Source organism: Triticum urartu, chromosome 3A, assembly GCF_056163025.1.
Source record: "Triticum urartu cultivar PI428250 chromosome 3A, HENAU_Tu73, whole genome shotgun sequence".
Lineage (NCBI taxonomy): Eukaryota > Viridiplantae > Streptophyta > Magnoliopsida > Poales > Poaceae > Triticum > Triticum urartu.
In genome coordinates, this window is record NC_141875.1 from 582,312,101 (window position 1) to 582,328,828 (window position 16,728).

General features: G+C 46.9%; 2 protein-coding genes, 1 non-coding gene and 1 pseudogene across 3 annotated transcripts; 1 reads left to right on the forward strand and 3 right to left on the reverse strand.

Moving 5' to 3' along the window:
- The first annotated feature begins 352 nt into the window (after positions 1 to 352).
- Positions 353 to 760, forward strand: LOC147980637 (uncharacterized). The gene has a single exon (XM_087515692.1). The coding sequence runs from the start codon at positions 353 to 355 to the stop codon at positions 758 to 760; it is 408 nt and encodes a 135-aa protein (XP_087371818.1).
- A 386-nt stretch (positions 761 to 1,146) lies between these two features.
- On the reverse strand, positions 1,147 to 10,542 carry LOC147980638 (uncharacterized). The gene is made up of 18 exons (XM_087513427.1): positions 10,035 to 10,542; positions 9,352 to 9,421; positions 8,771 to 9,262; positions 8,510 to 8,695; positions 8,280 to 8,393; positions 7,596 to 7,654; positions 7,417 to 7,483; positions 7,256 to 7,307; positions 7,062 to 7,154; positions 6,266 to 6,349; positions 5,722 to 6,134; positions 4,723 to 4,784; positions 4,080 to 4,149; positions 3,753 to 3,833; positions 3,565 to 3,666; positions 2,847 to 2,986; positions 2,521 to 2,638; positions 1,147 to 1,695 (listed from the first exon to the last, which is right to left on the reverse strand). Exons 1-18 carry the CDS (start codon positions 10,076 to 10,078, stop codon positions 1,447 to 1,449), a joined length of 2,496 nt encoding a protein of 831 aa, XP_087369553.1. The 5' UTR covers positions 10,079 to 10,542; the 3' UTR covers positions 1,147 to 1,446.
- Positions 10,543 to 14,883: 4,341 nt separating this feature from the next.
- LOC147980639 (uncharacterized) lies at positions 14,884 to 16,128 on the reverse strand (annotated as a pseudogene).
- Positions 16,129 to 16,564: 436 nt separating this feature from the next.
- On the reverse strand, positions 16,565 to 16,637 carry TRNAE-CUC (transfer RNA glutamic acid (anticodon CUC)). The gene has a single exon. It is a non-coding gene; the product is annotated as a tRNA-Glu (tRNA).
- Positions 16,638 to 16,728: the final 91 nt, after the last annotated feature.

Below are 16,728 nucleotides of genomic sequence, written 5' to 3' on the forward strand. Positions count from 1 at the left end.
CGTTGGGGCAATTGGAGGGTGCCCAATTTGCCACAAGAGCTCTGAAGATATTCACCATCTATTCTTCGTGTGTATTCACTCAAGAGGTATGTGGAGCCGACTTGGATTGACAGATTTCATCAACACCGCAACAAATGTTGATAGATCTGGGTCAGTTATTATGGAGTATATCTTGTCTATTGATCAAACACCACTACCTCTAATGCCGACATTGGAGATTAAACAGGTCGTAGTGGTGGGATGTTGGTACCTCTGGTGGACACGCTGCCTGATAACACATAATGAGAGTTGCCCGCCGATGGTAAGATGGCCTTTGTCGGTCTTGGCAATTACAAGCAACTATCAACGAGCCATGGCGAAGATAGTTGTGACAGAAGAGGAAAGATGGTTGAAGCCAGACCCAAAGTTCATCAAACTTAATGTGGACGCGGCCTTTTTTGCGGAGCAAGGAGTTGGAGCTACGACAGCAATTATTAGAGATGAACGAGATATTTTCCTTGCAGCTCAATGTAAGTTTATCCCATATGCAGCGGACGCAATGACATCAGAGGCAATGGCGATGAGGGACGGACTGAACTTGGCAAATAGCCTAGGGTTTCAACGAGTTGAAGCGGAATCCGACTCTCTAGCGGTGATCAACTGCTGCTCCGGTCAGAGTACTTGGTGGGACGCGGCGGCAGCGATATTCGCGGAATGTGTGGACATCTCTACCTTGATTGGGAAGGTCAACTTTAAGCATTGTTTTCGATCAGCAAATTAAGCGGCGCATGTGCTAGCTAATTTTAGTTATTGTAATAAACTTTCTTCTAGTTGGACTGACGAGCCTCTAGATTGTCTGGTGAGCAAGCTCGTAGACAATGTATCTTTATGCATTAATCAATAAAGCTAGCCATGATGGCCTTCCAAAAAAAAAAACAATTAACTGAATAGAACCCACCTGCAAAAAAAAACTGAACAAAACCACCGCATCAGGCCTTACTCTCATGACATCATAGTTTACATGCATCACATATTTCTTCAGATATTGATCGCTGCCACGGTGATTTGTGTAGCTTTTTTCGCCGTTTTGACGTTTTTCCTTTAGTACAAGACACATTGTGGCCATGTTTGAAGAAAACAATTCTTTCGGATATGTTACAGACCATGTTCTACAAAAATTGCACTTCTCATTCACATCGTACGTCTTTCATGTATATATCATAACTTACACTCTTACACCCATCTGACAATGAACAAGAAAAACATAACTTATTATCTTTTGGCAAGGTATGATTGGAAAGGTTGAATCCTATGAACCTAAACGAAGTGACACATGCTGGACACGGGGAAGAAAAGGGGGCAAACTACAACAATACATGATTTAAAAATTGGAGCCGAATGTGTGACTTCAGCTTCCGTTCAAAATCAGAAGGCACTATCTACCACCAAATGTGACCGGCCGACGGATCAATCCAGTTTTACTTCTTCTAAATGTTCTTCCTGCCCGTTCATTTTATCCGTGGTCGTCTCGACAGTTGGCACATCGCCGTCCATCTTGGCCGTCTCCAATGTGGGTTCATCCCTCTTGGGTGTCTCCACTGGCTGTTCACCCTCTTCTGGCGTGGCCTCCTGATTTGCATGGTCTGTCTTTGGTGTCTCAACACTTTGCTCAGTGTTGTTATTAAGCTTGCCGTTTGTTGACTCGTCTTGTTTGCCCTGTAAAGGATCCATGGCACCAGTAACATCAATATAAGAAAAGGGAGAACTTTCATATTGATCACATATAGCTAGTCAAACGTACCAAAAGTAAGGAAAGCACAAGGGTGTTATAAAACCCAAGAACAAGAGACCTTGTAAATTGCTAGTGAATGTGCGCTTTGAATATAAGTAAAAAAGCAAATTAGGCAAAACGCCACGTGCCCCTTCAATCGCATTTATCAGCCCTATTCTGGATATATTTAAAGAATATAAATCGTTTAAGCACTCAATAAACACATTTTTCATGTACTCTCGTAGGCCATGGAACTAAGATTATCATGTCTTCCCCGTCAGCATTCCCCTAAACCTAGATGGCAGAGATGAAAACCCACTTGTAATTACAACTAGCAGAAGGGCATTTATTATAATATATTTTTTATCACTGATAAGACCTTGAATGAATCAGAATGTTCTCTCAGGTAACAAGCTAGCAAAATAGTTTCCTGCTTTTGCAGTAAGATGGAAGCTAAGAGCAAAAACAAAAATCCTGCAGGGTCGATTCCTTCAAAATGGACTTGGTGGGTGTTTATGCAAACAAAGGGCTTATTTGCAAAACATGTGGGGTCAGTCAGATTCGAGCTATGCCAAAAAAAGTACACTCGACCCACCAGCTGCGTGTGCATGGCAAAATTTCCCAACACGAATAGTCGAATATGCATACAAGGAACAATATTGTGTTATCCCTATTTTGGAATTTGGGAGAAGAAGCTAGTATCCTAGCATTACTACTAAGAAAAAAGGATTACAGCTCGAACCTACAATTCACTTGCCAGAAGAAAGTACCTTGTTCTTGTCACGCCAACTGAGTGAAAATGGGGCAAGCAAACTTATTTTTCTAGGCTGAAACTCCTGTGACGAATCTTGGTTCACTTGGCCAGGAGATGCGTCTCGCGTTGGTGTCCTAGAGAAGGGGCAAGGCATCATATCAGATTAGCACCGGAGTACTACAACAACAAATGGCTGTGAATTAAGCAATAGGACACTACCAGTCTCAAGGTATAATTCATGGGTCACTAGATATACTGTAGTAACAACAAGATTAGCATACTCTTTCCTTGCCACTGTGTGTACTTATCTGGTCTAATACCATCAAACAAAGACTACTATACCTTGGAGAAGGGGAAGGGGATGGTAGTTGTGCTTTCTGATGGCTAGATTGGTATTGAAGTGTTGCCTCCAACATTGTTTCTGCCATGACTGCTCTGTTCTCCATTTGCGTGAGTGAAGCCATAGCTTCATCATACTTTTCCTGCATGGAGAGTTGAATGTATAACACATATAGCATAAATTGAGCAAGCAGAAACATATTTGGTTTTGTTGCATGCAAATCCCAGACAGGTGACCAGTGATGGCAAATAATCATGACCCAATACTAACAGTATGAAATTGGAGTTTCACATTTTTGCCATTTTCCAGATTTCAAACAATAGGACACTAACATATAAAATATAGGTGCATTCAAGATAGTCATCACTCATCACTAATATTAATAACTAAGTAAAAGGTAAGTGCATGTACATTGCAATGCATGTTCTATGAACAATATCCAGCTGACCAGCGGGAAATATTTACTGCACAGATAATTACAAACATAATGCTGTCCTCAACCAGATAAGTATCATCAGGCAATGGTTGTTTTATATGTGAACATGATTTTCAAATGAAAAAAAATGTGTAGAAAGACCACTTCCATTCGATATTGCGGGCTCCCAATTTGATCGACAAATTTAGAGGGCCAAGACTTAATTGCTCATACTGAATCAGCTGCTAATCTTTCGTTGGGCTGTAGTTTCAGTGAGACGCGTGAGAGATACAAACTGAACTAACCTGAAGGACATGTGAAGCAAATTTCTGAGCAGCTGCATCTTGCTCAGCAAAGATGCGGGCATCCTCTGTAACCTTCTGTTCTTGCTCTACACGCATGAGGACCTACAGTGAAGTAAATCCATGGTTACGTAGATATACTTTAGTAAGAACAAGGTTAATTGAGAAGAACGCATAAATAGCAACTCTACCTGAAGCATTGCTTGTTCCTGTTCCTCCTTGTCTGATAGAGATTGCCTTAGCTCGGATAATTCTTGTTCTAACTGCTCTACCTGAGAAGTGAAACTAGAAATATTAAGAATTGTCGCATTTCAAGTCTTCAAACCAGAAATTTCCAGCTCGCAGGACTAGCTTAATTTATATAGCATTTTCTAGTTGATAAACTGGTTATCAAATAGAAGGTACTATCAAAATTCTGGCCCAGTATGCAAGATGAACAGCACATAGCTGAATAATGGTAATGGTGGGTGACAGTATAAGAAAGATAGTCACCAAAACAAAAATGTCCAAATGTTTACCTTTGCACTTAATTCACGTCGATTATCTTGCTTAACCATCTCCATTAGTGCTGTCTCTAGTTCATCAGCCCTGGATATGGATGAAAAATAATAATCAGAAGGATACTTCGACTGTTCGAGAAACCCAGAAGAAACAATTCCACTGACTAAATGCATTCTGAACGACGAGAACATTTTCTATAAAGAAACATCTTTTGCTCAACAGTACACTAACAATACCTCCGATAGTAGGAATTTTTTCTCCACCAGATAATAGTTTGCTTGCATATAGCTTTTGCAGTATTAATATTGGTCAGCAGCTAAACATGAGAATACTAAGCACAGCTGAAACAATTACTAGAAGGTTCAGGGTCACTTCAAGCTAGTAGTTGACGTTTGATTGTCAAGATTTAGTGACTTTTTGTCCATGATAACTGTTAGCTCTGGTTGCGTTCGTCATGAAATAAACTAGAGTTGACTAGCTGCAGAATAATATGTTCCATCCAGTTAGTGGTCAATAGGACCGAAGCAGCTATCTACTGACAGCAGGTTCCATTTGATTTCAAATGTTACAAAGGTTAATACATCTCCGTTTACAAGTGTGTAGATATGCAAATTAATGGCTCAAACTGGTGACGATCTTGGATATTTCAAACAAACAGACCTCAGAACAGCTGATCTTCTCTCCTCTAGCAATCGACATAGCTCAACCTTCAGCCAGATAACCTGAAATAATACGACCAAACTTAAATGTTGTAAGCAATCGGGTTTGGTGACCACTCAAGACTTACATAAGCATAAGTTTTTTAATGGTGGAAAGTATCAAGGTTGCAGTGCTTGTTAAAACAGATAGCCATACAAATTATAACACCTACTCCCTCTGTAAAGAAATATAAGATCGTTTAGGTCACTTTTATATTAGTGACCTAAACGATCTTATATTTCTTTACAGAGGGAGTACATAATATTTTGGATCAGGAGCTCAATGGTTCCCGGGGATTGAAGATTCTGTCTATGCTATTTGTATAGATCATCATAGTGAAAAGTACATGTAAATTATTGGACCTCAAGCACAATGCTTTCGTAAATGCAGGCGTTGTGCTTCAGAAAGCAATTTATTTGGGGCTTGGGGGGGAGCTAGTCATTTGCAAGGATGGAACATTCAGGCTTTTAACATTTGTATAAATCATCATAATGAGAGATATTGAAGTAAATAGACTAAGAGATCCAACAGAAGCTACTCTTTGGTGAATATGTAAATCATTGGACCTTAAGTAATTTGATTTCAGAGATTCAGATGGTCTACTCCAGAAAATAATTTGCTTTAACATGAGGTTGAAGATACATAGGGATAACATTCCATGATTTATGTGGCTGATCATTCACTCCTTCAAATTATGTTTGCACAAAATAGATAGCTGCTTTAATACAGGAAAAAAGATGATGCAAACACCTTCTTGAAACAGAACTCCTTACAAATGACAGCTTACTCATTTTGTGAGTTTGTGTAAATTGACTGGAAAACATGCTAACTAAGATATTTATACATGATTAATTTATATTTATCTTTGTTCAATAGTTTTTCAATTGAGTAGTTTTGCAAATATCATTTTGCAATTTGGAGACAAAGGAAAAAAATTGATGAGTATATCAAGAATGATACCTGATCTTTGGGATCAGGCATAGAATCAATCTCCGTGTTGACAGTCAAGCCATGATACATATCATCAATATTTCCAGAACTGGTTTCTTGGTTAGCATCCCCATCTGTTGAGTCATTCAACTGTTCTGTTGATATTGACACCAATGGTTCAGTGTCACGCTTGAAATTGTATAGCTTTGATGCAAGACCGTTGGTGCTCCTCCAGGCAAGAAGACCTTTTGCTCTGTTTTCCATTGAAGACAAAACAGATGGCCGGTGTTTATTTCTCAGATCTTGAAGCCTTGCTTCATCTACAGCTTGATATCCCATGCAAGCTGTTAAAACAAGCTGGCTGCTGTCAAAAGTGGAACCAGCTAAAGACTGTAAGAGAGTTACGGCATCCCCAGCATCTTTCGTTGTCACAAGTGCAGGACCTGCAATCAGCAGCAGTGTTAAGTCTATAAGCAGTCACCTGAGAAGAACTATATATAATGTATTCAGACTTCACATAAAGTTATATGGCTTTGTTGTTTCTGGATGAAAATAAGGTGGAGTGACCCAGTACCATACAACTCCATAAGTGCAAGGGCTGTCCGGAAGAGCATCACACGATTTCCATCAAACAGAAGCACATCCCACACACGAAGAACTGAAATGTTCGAATAACACTAAAATGGTAAGTATATTGCATAAGCTAATAAGAGATTAGAAGTGTCAGTCTCTTGCATCAAGTCCCTGTCAAACCATTTTAGAAAGAAAAGGACAAGAGATTTTTTCTGTGCATTTGATTCTACAACCAACATTTGACGCAAAATCCAAAAAGGCCACACATATGTTTTTTCCATTATTGGTATGCCGTGCTTGTAGCTTTGATAGCAAAAGCATATCCAGTTAACATATTTTATATTATGACAAGTAACTGAAAATGATGTTTGTTTCTGCCACTCACTTCACTTGCACTTGCCTTAGCATCACCTCCCATCGTATTGCTAATCATCCCCATTATTGTCAAAAGGTAATAACATATAGTTTTCCACAGAAAGATATTAGAAAATTTAAATTACAAGCCACCCTAAATTCTGTAATCAGGAAAAAACACTATCTGATGTATGGAAAGTGAACCATGGGGCCGTGTTTGAATGAGACATTATGTGGAATTTTAGTGAACTAACAACTTCATGTATTTAAAGCCCGTGGAGATCACTATGCAGATTTAACAATATCAACAACAAATTGATGCTAAAGATACCTTTGGTCCCATCATCGAGGAAACACATTAAATTAGCTAAGATAGGAGTTAAGAGAATGTATTTCGCGAACAATAATATTATCTTATTTTGAATATTTAACAGTAGACTGACCAGTTTCCCAGGGAAGCATGTTCATGTATATAGATAGGAACCATGGTCCAGCAACCCATGCAACTTGTACACCAAGGTAGTCCAAGTGATTTACTGCACACAAGAAAATTGCAACTCCTCAATTGTCAAACTTAGGCAGTTAATATGCCTGACAAAGTCATGTGATTTTATATATAAAGGGAAATATAACAAACCTAACTTGGGGAATTTCTCTCTGACCAACTCCTCTAGAACAAGCTGATCCACCTATAACCAAGATGCAGATCTTTTAATAACAAACAGACCAGCTTGGAGTTCTAAGTATCCAACAATCAGTATGCATAAAAGACAATAAAATGAAGAAAAAAAGTAATACCTGAGACTCGATCATTTCTTCAGAGAAGTAACCCTCAAAATAGTCGTCCATAATGCCTGTCAATGCCCTGTGGACCCATAACACATTTATCACATTATTTAGTTCAACTGTTCTACTACGTAATCAACTGAAGTAAGTTGAACGAATGCAGGTACTTGATGTTGTGCTGCAAAACCTACCAGAATGCGTTCTCCTCAGACATCAATAGAAGTAATAGACCAGCAAAGAAGTTCATTGCCTGCATTACTCGTACGATTAATCTTAGCTGAGAGAGTCTTGGAACATGCAAGTACGAATGTTCAAAAATAATCTTACTGTGCACAATAGAATCATAACCATGAAATACCAAAGTTTTTTTTCTGTATCCAAATTTGGTTTTACAGTTCCTATAACCCAGAAAAAATGTTTGGGGGCATGGATTTATTGCACCCGAGCTTATGTGCTCCATTTACAACCGATTTACAATAAATGCCATTGTAATTCGTTATACACCACTGTCATAGTGGCATTTAGTTAATCATCCGAGTGTTGGCAGTGGTATTTTTCGTAAGTTCTTCTTTCTCTGCAGTGGATTTTTGAATACAGAAAGTTGGCAATCGTATATATCTAATTGACCCTATCATCTACCGCCTTAGGTTGAGCCAACTGTTATGGGATAGTACCAGGGTTAATATCACTTACAGGAAGCTTCAAGGGGGATATTTGAGTACTGGCAATCATTTTGTGTTTCCAAAAATTAATATTCAATTGAAATACATTTTGAAGGCGCAACAGAGTGGTCTATGTGCAAGACCTTCCGAGAAGGTAATGAGATGCAGTGCAATGAAAAATCAATATGAATCAGCATTAAGAGGAAGATGTACCTGGCAGTAACCGACTGATGGATTATGCCTAGCATAAGCTGTGAGCAAGCGTCTTAAAGCATTTCTGCCATCCTCGTCTAGAGCTGGATGGCCTGGAAATGTTCTAGGCAAATCCTAAAAGGGGCAATGAAAAAGAGGACGTCTTAGCACCACACTCTTAGAAACACAAAATTTTATCAACATAAGAAGGTATTGAAACCCAGTAGTGAAAGTTAGTATCGCCTATCTACCTTCTCTATTTGCCCTTTCCACTTTTCTGAAGAAAGATCTTGAGATGCTTTTGGTTTTCCATCGCCACATTCCTTAGTCAGGGAATCGGAACCTTTGCTGTCTCCGCCTCCATCAACCACCCCAAGGAGACTCTCGTAGTACCCTTTCACTCGGCGAGCTCCAATACCAACAAAAGCTTGCCATAGCTGTCCTCACAAAGCAAATGGACCATCAGTTTCACTGAACCAAAATTATCATTTTAACAGAAATGTAAATCTTACCTCTCCTCTCAGAGCCATTGGCAACCCACCACGAACTAAGCACTCCAATTCTTCTTTCCAAGGAAAATACCCTTCTTGACTTGCAGCTCTATTCGTTCCTGAATCCGCATTGGCGCTGTCAGCAACAGGCCCTTCGCTGGGATCAACCTTCTCTACATCATAGAACTCATCATCAGAGTCCTCTGAGGGCTTGATATCTTCAGTGTTCTCCTCATCAGCAGAAGATTGCTTCTTCTTCTTCTTGACACGCAAGCTCATCAGCTCCCCAATGTGGCCCAGTGAAGGCCTGATTTCAGACCATGTTTGGATCTTATGTGGTCTCTGCTGTTTGGCTGTCTTCTCATCAGGCAGGTCGGTCCTGCCAGCATCGCCGACAGCTCCTTCATCCTCAATGGACGGTGCAATCTTAGCATCTTCTCCAGATGATTCATCGTCTTCTGCCTGCCTATCCAGAAAGTTCTTCCATCTATCAGACCGCTCCTCTTCCTCCTCCTGCAAATGGAGCACCCCCACACATGCAACTCAGTAAGATCAAACAACATGGTGTAAAAATGGAAGCATCGGTAGGGTGGCTTCTCTACCTGGTAGATGTTGGCATACTCTCTGTACCGTTGCAAGTGCTGTGGCCGCACAGCGAAACCATAGGCGTCCCTGTTCCAATCCCCGATGCGTCAGAAACAGAAAGGGGCAAATGCCACTAAAAGCGCACCATCAGGTGCATCAGCAATACGTAAAATCAGTTCTATAAAAAAAGGCTGGGACCAATCCAGTTCATGTGATCATATCTACGACTTGATTTTGCTGTCTACTACTATTTGGTCTAACTAATCAGCGCACCGCTCAAGTAGACTTGGACCAAATGGAGGCATGGCTCCAGCTGCAGTAGTGCAGTGCACTGTGTCCATACGGAACCCAGATCCTTCGACAGGCAAAGCATCAGAAAAACACAGTTCAAACATTATATCTAGAGGAATTATCACATGGCGTCAGCAACGCGGAGATCTAGCGGCTGCATTGCCCAAATTTCGGCCACAATGTCGCGCAACGGATCGAGATCCCCGGGCGTACAAAAATAGATACCATAACTGCCCCGAGAAAAAAGGCCGAGTAAACAGCACGCATGCGGAAGCCTCGCGCGGCAGCATGAGCATCGGAAACTCCGGCAGAGACACCCGAGGCAGCGCAGAAGGAGTAGAAGCCAGCACGAAGCCGAGATGCGCGCGCGCGGGGCAGCGGGAGCAGGGCAGGAGCAGAGGTCACGAACCGCTTGTGCTCGAAGGCGATGAAGGGGAGGCTCTTGGCCTTCATCTCCCGCCGCCGCCGCCACCAACCCCCTGCCCTGCTCCTCCCGCTGCTCTAGCTCGCCGGCGGCGAGGCGGGGCGTACGGGGAGCGGGCGCTGCGCTGGGGAGTGAAGTGGGCCGCAGCGTGATTCAGGGCACGGGTGGTTGGGGGGCTTGGGAAGGGGGCAGCGGTGATCCGATCCGACTATACTTCTGGAGTGCTAGCTACTACTCCTGCTGGCTGCTGGCTGCTGCTGAGATTTGAGATTTGATCTGCGTGGAAGCGGCTTACTGGGGGGTTGGGAAATCGGAGGAGGTTCGATTTTCCATTTGTTTCGGGAGGGTTTTCTTTCTGGGGCGTATACGACGCCGCATGGAGATTGGGGAGACGAGAACGAGACCCCCCGCGCGCGCGCGTGTCGTGCGTTCTTCGTCTCTTTTTCTTTGGACGTGGGGGAGTTGGGCGGGCTCGGCGGCACCCAGATCCCGATTCTCCGTGTCCACGGGGCCTGTACGCGCCTCTGTGTGCTCTCAAGTCTGAACTCTTGGTTCCCTCAAATGAAAAGGCAAGGACGTTGAACAGTATAGAGGATATCTGTATGTTAGTTTCTTGTGTAGTGCTTTGACCACCGACACCTCTGTTTTTGCGTGTAGCCGACGATCTAAGGAAATGTAACGAGCATAGGCAACTCTGGCCTACTTGCACGAGCTAGATTTCCCTACCTTCGTAGGGGAAGCTTGTGTTCCAGACTGACAAAAAGAGACTAATAAGCGAACGATGGAGACTAAACTAAACCGCAGAGCATCCGAGGGGGCTAAAATGATGCGTGCGTGCCACCCGCGTACCGAGGGAGGGTACGGTCCGGTCCCGCGAGGGAGACATCCGCAGGGTGCATCGCAACCAACAGAAGCGCAGCTTTCTCCGCAACCTCTGCGGCGGTCGAATTGCAGGATCGGCCGTCCTTGTAGATAGACCAGCGTTTCTCGCCTCACGAGTCACGACTCACAACCCAACAATTTCCTTATAAATAAATACTTTTTTCATTCCACAATGTAGTGCTTCCTCTATCCTCGTACTTCAACTTTGACCGTAAATTTAACTATCAAGACTGATTGCGGCGGGGGCAAAAATTATATCAGTGAATTCGTATTCAAAAGAAGTTTTCAATTATATAATTTTTTTCTCCCGCCGCAGTTGGTCTCGTTGGTTAAATTTATAATCAAAGTTGAACCTCAGAAAGCGCGGGCGCACTATATTTTAGAATGGAGGGAGTAAAAACTACGCCCCGAGCTTATTATCTGTTTCCAACTAAAAAATAAAATACCGCCCGACTATCTTACCTTGCACGAGTTTGTTCGTGCAACGATCCATTTGTTACCTATATATGCGATTTTCCTTTTCGTTTTTGTGCATGCAGCTGGGATGTTGAAGAACATGTCGCTGCATACGCACCGGCTCCCCCCGTTGTTCGTCATTTTGTACATCAACTGCTCTGCCTAACCTTTCTCCCATGCCCCCGTCCGTCTCCGTAGGCGTAGTTCACGCGCCAACTGCCCGCCTCGCCCAAGCAGCGCGCTGGCTCGCATTCAGAGCGGAGCCGGCCGTCTCCATCTGATCACCCAAATGTCGCCGCACCAACTGTGGAACTCATCTCAACTGACTCACGTCCCAGTAGAAAATGACGCGAGGCGACCGACGAGGAGCGCAAATAATGGAGGATGCCAGGCGAGCGGGCAGGACTGCCCTGGCCGTCCAGCAGGCATGGGACAGGGGCCTGCGGCCGTCCTGAGTCCTGACTACAAAGTGAGCACTTACCACTTAGGCATGCTTTGTTCCGGCACCAGTTTTATTTATTTACGGGCTGAATTCTGATCAAGGAAAAAGATGCTGCATCCGAAGCCCGCCCCTCATAGCAACGGGGCGACCTAAACGGACACACGTTTTATCCATCTTTTGTCCGTTTGGGTCGGCCAGGCGGATGCCGGCGTCCGCATTTTAAAATGGGTCGGCTTGACTGCCTAACGGAGAGGCCGACCCAAATATAGCGGCGTGGAAAAAAACAAGTTACACGAAATAAACGTAATTAAACATAAAAGTGTCCGGTCAAACGCCAGCCAAAGTCCACCTACATCTAATAAACATTAAAAAAGTCTGCGCTCGCCCCGCACGTTGCCCTAGACGTCGTCGGCCTTGCCCTTGCCCTCGACGTCGCCGTCGTCGGTGAGGTCGATGAAGACCGGAGCAGGGCCAGCCCACCCGAACGCCGCCTGGTACGCTGCCAGGGCAGCCTCCTCCGGCGTCTGCTGGGTGGCGGCATTGCGGCAAGCCGCGCGCGCTCCTCTTCCTCCTCCTCGAGCCGGAGCGCCTCCGCGTCGCGTTGGAGCATGGCCTCGTAGTGCATCTGCTCCTCGCAGTCGCCCTACTCCTGGCGGAGCCAGTGCTCCTTCCATCGCTCGAGGTGGGCCGCCTCTTCCTCCGGCGTCGCGGCGAAGTAGACGGGAGGCGCGCTCACCCACTCGCGGGACTGGCCCGTCCACGAGTAGGCCTCCTCCGGCCAAGTGGGTGGAGGTGGGGAGCGCTTACGCGACGGCTCCGGCTCCGGCTGTACGGGCGGCGACGGCGGAGGCGGCGGCACGAAGAGCGGGGTGTGGACGGAGTCCCCCGCCGCCGACAGGGCAAGAGCTTGCTCCAGCCCAGCCCAGTGCGCGTCCTTCTCGATGCGGCTAGCCTCCAGCGCGTGCTGCAGGGCCTCCTCGAGGGCGGCTTGGTACTCCGCCTCCGCCTTCATGTCCTCCGGCTCTACCTGCGGGGGCGGCGGTGGGAACGGCGGCGGGACGGCGTCGACACCCGAGCGCCGTTGCTCCTCGTGTTCGAGGGCGAACCAAGCCTCCCAGTTAGAAGAGTCAGCGGCGTACTCGGGCAGCCGACGCTGCTCCGGTGTGAGCAGCGTGCGGCGCCGGCGCACCTCGTCGTCGCGCCCGCGGAACCGCCGGCACCGGGATCCGGTTTGGATCCAAATGCCAATGGTGCGGCAGCGTCACGTCGGGGTAGGGGAGGGGCTGCCTGTACTCCCAGTGCCACCGCGCTTGGTGCACCGGGATGTGCAGGCGCCGGCGTCCAGGGCGAAAACGCGCGGGCGGTGGAGGGGGAGGGGGAGCACGGGATGACGAGGCGCCGGGGGTGCCCTTCTCCTTGCCATTGCTTTTGCCGAAGAGGCCCTTGGCGCGCTCTAGGGTTTGCGGTCGCCGGCGAGGAAGCAAAGGAAGTGGTGGGGGGGTCAGATGTGGACGGGAGAAGTGGATGAGGCCGACCCCGCCGCATGCGTGATTAAAAAAGGACGCGCGCACTGGCTGACGGGTGGGCCCGCTGTCGGTGGTCGTCATAAATAAGACGACCGGTGGTGATTGGGTGGCCGCCAGGTGGGGACGCGGTGGACGGCGAGGAGACGCGCGGAGCGTCCGCTTCGCGTCCGCGCCGACGCATTCTAGACGCAATTTTGGTCCGGAAATGGGTCGGCGCGGACGCCGAACGGACACAATTTGAGTTTGGTCGGCGCGTTGGACCGCCACTTTTATCCGCGCCAACCCAAACGGATGTGGACGGACGAAATGGGTCGCTCCATTGAAGTTGCTCTGACTCGTGTATATGTTGATACACAGAGTAAAGAATGCACTACTGCTGTAGACCTCTAAGTACGGTGTCTGTGTGTAGTAGTACTCCCTCCATTATAAAATATAGTGCGCCCGCGCTTTCTGAAGTCCAACTTTGAGCATAAATTTAACCAACGAGATCAACTGTGGCGGGAGAAAAAATTATATAATTGAAAACTTCTTTCAAATACGAATTCACTGATATAATTTTTGCTCCCGTCATAATCGGTCTTGGTAAGTTGAAGCACGTAGATAGAGGAAGCACTACATTATGAAACGGAGGGAGTATCACATAGGGACAGTCCAGCATGTAGCAGGGGCATACGTAGATCACATGGTATGTTTAGGTCGGTGCATCATTTATGTCCACAATCCGCTCAGAGCGCAGGTTCAGGCTATACACTCGCGTGGTACCTATGGCGCATCAGTACCATGTGCGTGCGCCCACGACGTACGCGCAGGTACACCGTACACTCGAGTACGAGTTGTTGAATGCTTCCAACCAAGGACCTGCCTGACTGCCTACGGTACGCCTCGTGAGGCGGGCCCGGGCGGTTTCCTCGCCGGATGGATAGATGAGTGCGTCCTCCTGGCCGGTGGCCGGCCGGTGCCTCGTGAGATGTCGGTGCCGGGCTAGGGCGGTGAGACCGGGCTTGGCGCTCGAGTATGCATGCAATGCATCTGGAGGAGTTTGGCCAGCATGGGCTTTGGCTTTGCCTGTTCCAACAACACACAAGGTTAGGCCAGCGGCCAAGCCGCACTAATTTTGCTGAGCGAGAACCATCGGTGGTGGGGCATCCAACATGCCCCGCGCCGTGAGGCCAACTCTACCGCGCGCCTCTAAACGGACGTCCGTTTTGTTCTGTTTTTATCCTTTTGGATAGGGATTTGGGGTCGTGTCCGGGCTTGTCCTGGGATGCGGTGGCCGTGCGCCCAGCGCGCGGCCGCATCCTTTTATCTCATCCTGTCCGTCAGGGCCAGGAATTGCCCAAATTTACATTAAAACTAGTTTCGAACCCAAATATTTGTCTGAAAAATAAAATAGTTTTACAATTCAATTGAAATTGTCTTTAATAAAATAGTTTTACAACCAAATCGAAATTGTCTTGACTGAACATAAAATGGACAAATACATCTATTGGTTGCCAACGTGATCCCACACGTGCTCAACCAAGTCATTTTAAAGATTCACATGAGTGTGCCAATCACGCATCTCACGGTGGAATTGGGCAAACTGTTCAAATGTGGCCGGATCTTGGTGCAGAGGCTCAATATTTTCACCTTGATAATCAAATCCTTGGTCGAAGATACTCTCATCACGCTCGTCCTCGACGATCATGTTGTGCATGATCACACAAGCAGTCATCACCTCCCAAAGCTTCCTTTCATCCCATGACAGTGCAGGGTTTCGAACGATACCCCACCGGGATTGAAGCACACCAAAAGCACGTTCCACATCCTTTCTAACACTCTCTTGCATTTGGGAAAATCTCTTTCTCTTCTCACCTTGGGGTTTCGAGATTGTCTTCACAAAAGTTGACCACTGAGGATATATACCATCTGCTAGATAGTATCCCTTGTTGTAATGGTGGCCGTTGATCTCAAAGTTGACAGGTGGGGAGTGGCCTTCTGCAAGCCTCGCGAAGACTGGAGAACGCTGCAACACGTTGATATCATTGTGAGAACCTGCCATGCCGAAGAAAGAATGCCATATCCAAAGATCTTGTGATGCCACCGCTTCTAATATGACAGTGCACCCGTTAACATGCCCCTTGTACTGGCCCTTTCAAGCAAATGGACAGTTCTTCCACTGCCAGTGCATACAATCTATGCTGCCAAGCATACCTGGAAAGCCTCTAGCTGCGTTGGTCGCCAACAATCTCTATGTATCAGCGACAGTTGGCTGCCTCAAGACCTCTGGGCCAAAGACCTCGATCACAGCCTGGCAAAACTTGTACATTGACATCAGACATGTTGTCTTACTCATACGCACATACTCATCCACCAGATCGCCTGGAATTCCATATGCAAGCATGCGGATGGCCGCGGTGCATTTCTGGTAGGAGGAGAATCCAAGCTTGCCAAGGGCATCCGTCTTGCACTCGAAGTATGGGTCATGAGCAACCACTCCCTCTCGGATACGATTAAACACATGCCTGGCCATACGAAAACGGCGACGAAATTTATCCGGCCTGAAGAGCGGGGTGTTGGCAAAGTAATCTGCATAGAGCAGGGCGTGTCCTCTCTCCCTGTTGCGGTTCAGGTTGGGAGCACGGCCAGGGACTGACCCCCTGTACCGAGGAAGCTGCCGTTGAATATGGTCGTGAACGACTAGTGCAGCCACCACAAGATCGTCATCATCCGACGACGAATCGTCCGATGAACAAAGGAAGTGATGGTAGAAAAACTCGTCTTCACTATCCATACCTTTGTTGGCAAAAGGTCGAACACCTTGCGCTCGTGGTGACGAAGAGGCCGCGATGATCACCTCGACGCAGCAGGGTGGTTGCCGGCCGGCTACAGGCCGCTCTGGAGCTCTCGTGGGAATCTGCCTCGGCCGCTGTGGTACGTCGCCGGCAGTCGTGTCCCCTCTGCCACCGGCAAGGACGGCGAGGGCCAAACCTCCTCCGATCGACGACAAAAACTACGGCGGAAGCGCGGGCGTGGTGGCGGCCATGTCGAGACGTGGTTTGGTATGAAAGGCGGGGGGGCTGTGCAGTGAGGAGGCGGCCGAAGAATAGCGGCGACGCGGGGCGGGGAGAGAGGGTGAAGCGTTGGGAGCGGAGGGACTGCTAATGTCCCCAACAGGCGGGCCACGGAGGGGACAAGGGCGTGCATCAAGGCCGTCCGCGCGCCAAGGATTCCGTCGCCGGGACTTGAACCCGGGTCTCTCGGGTGAGACCCGAGTATCCTAACCACCTAGACTACGACGGAGGCACTGGTAACAGGTTGCAACGAACACTTAAAGAGTGGAGCGAGCAGGAGCATTCGGCATGGGACGTGGGTGGATGCGCCGATCGGTGTG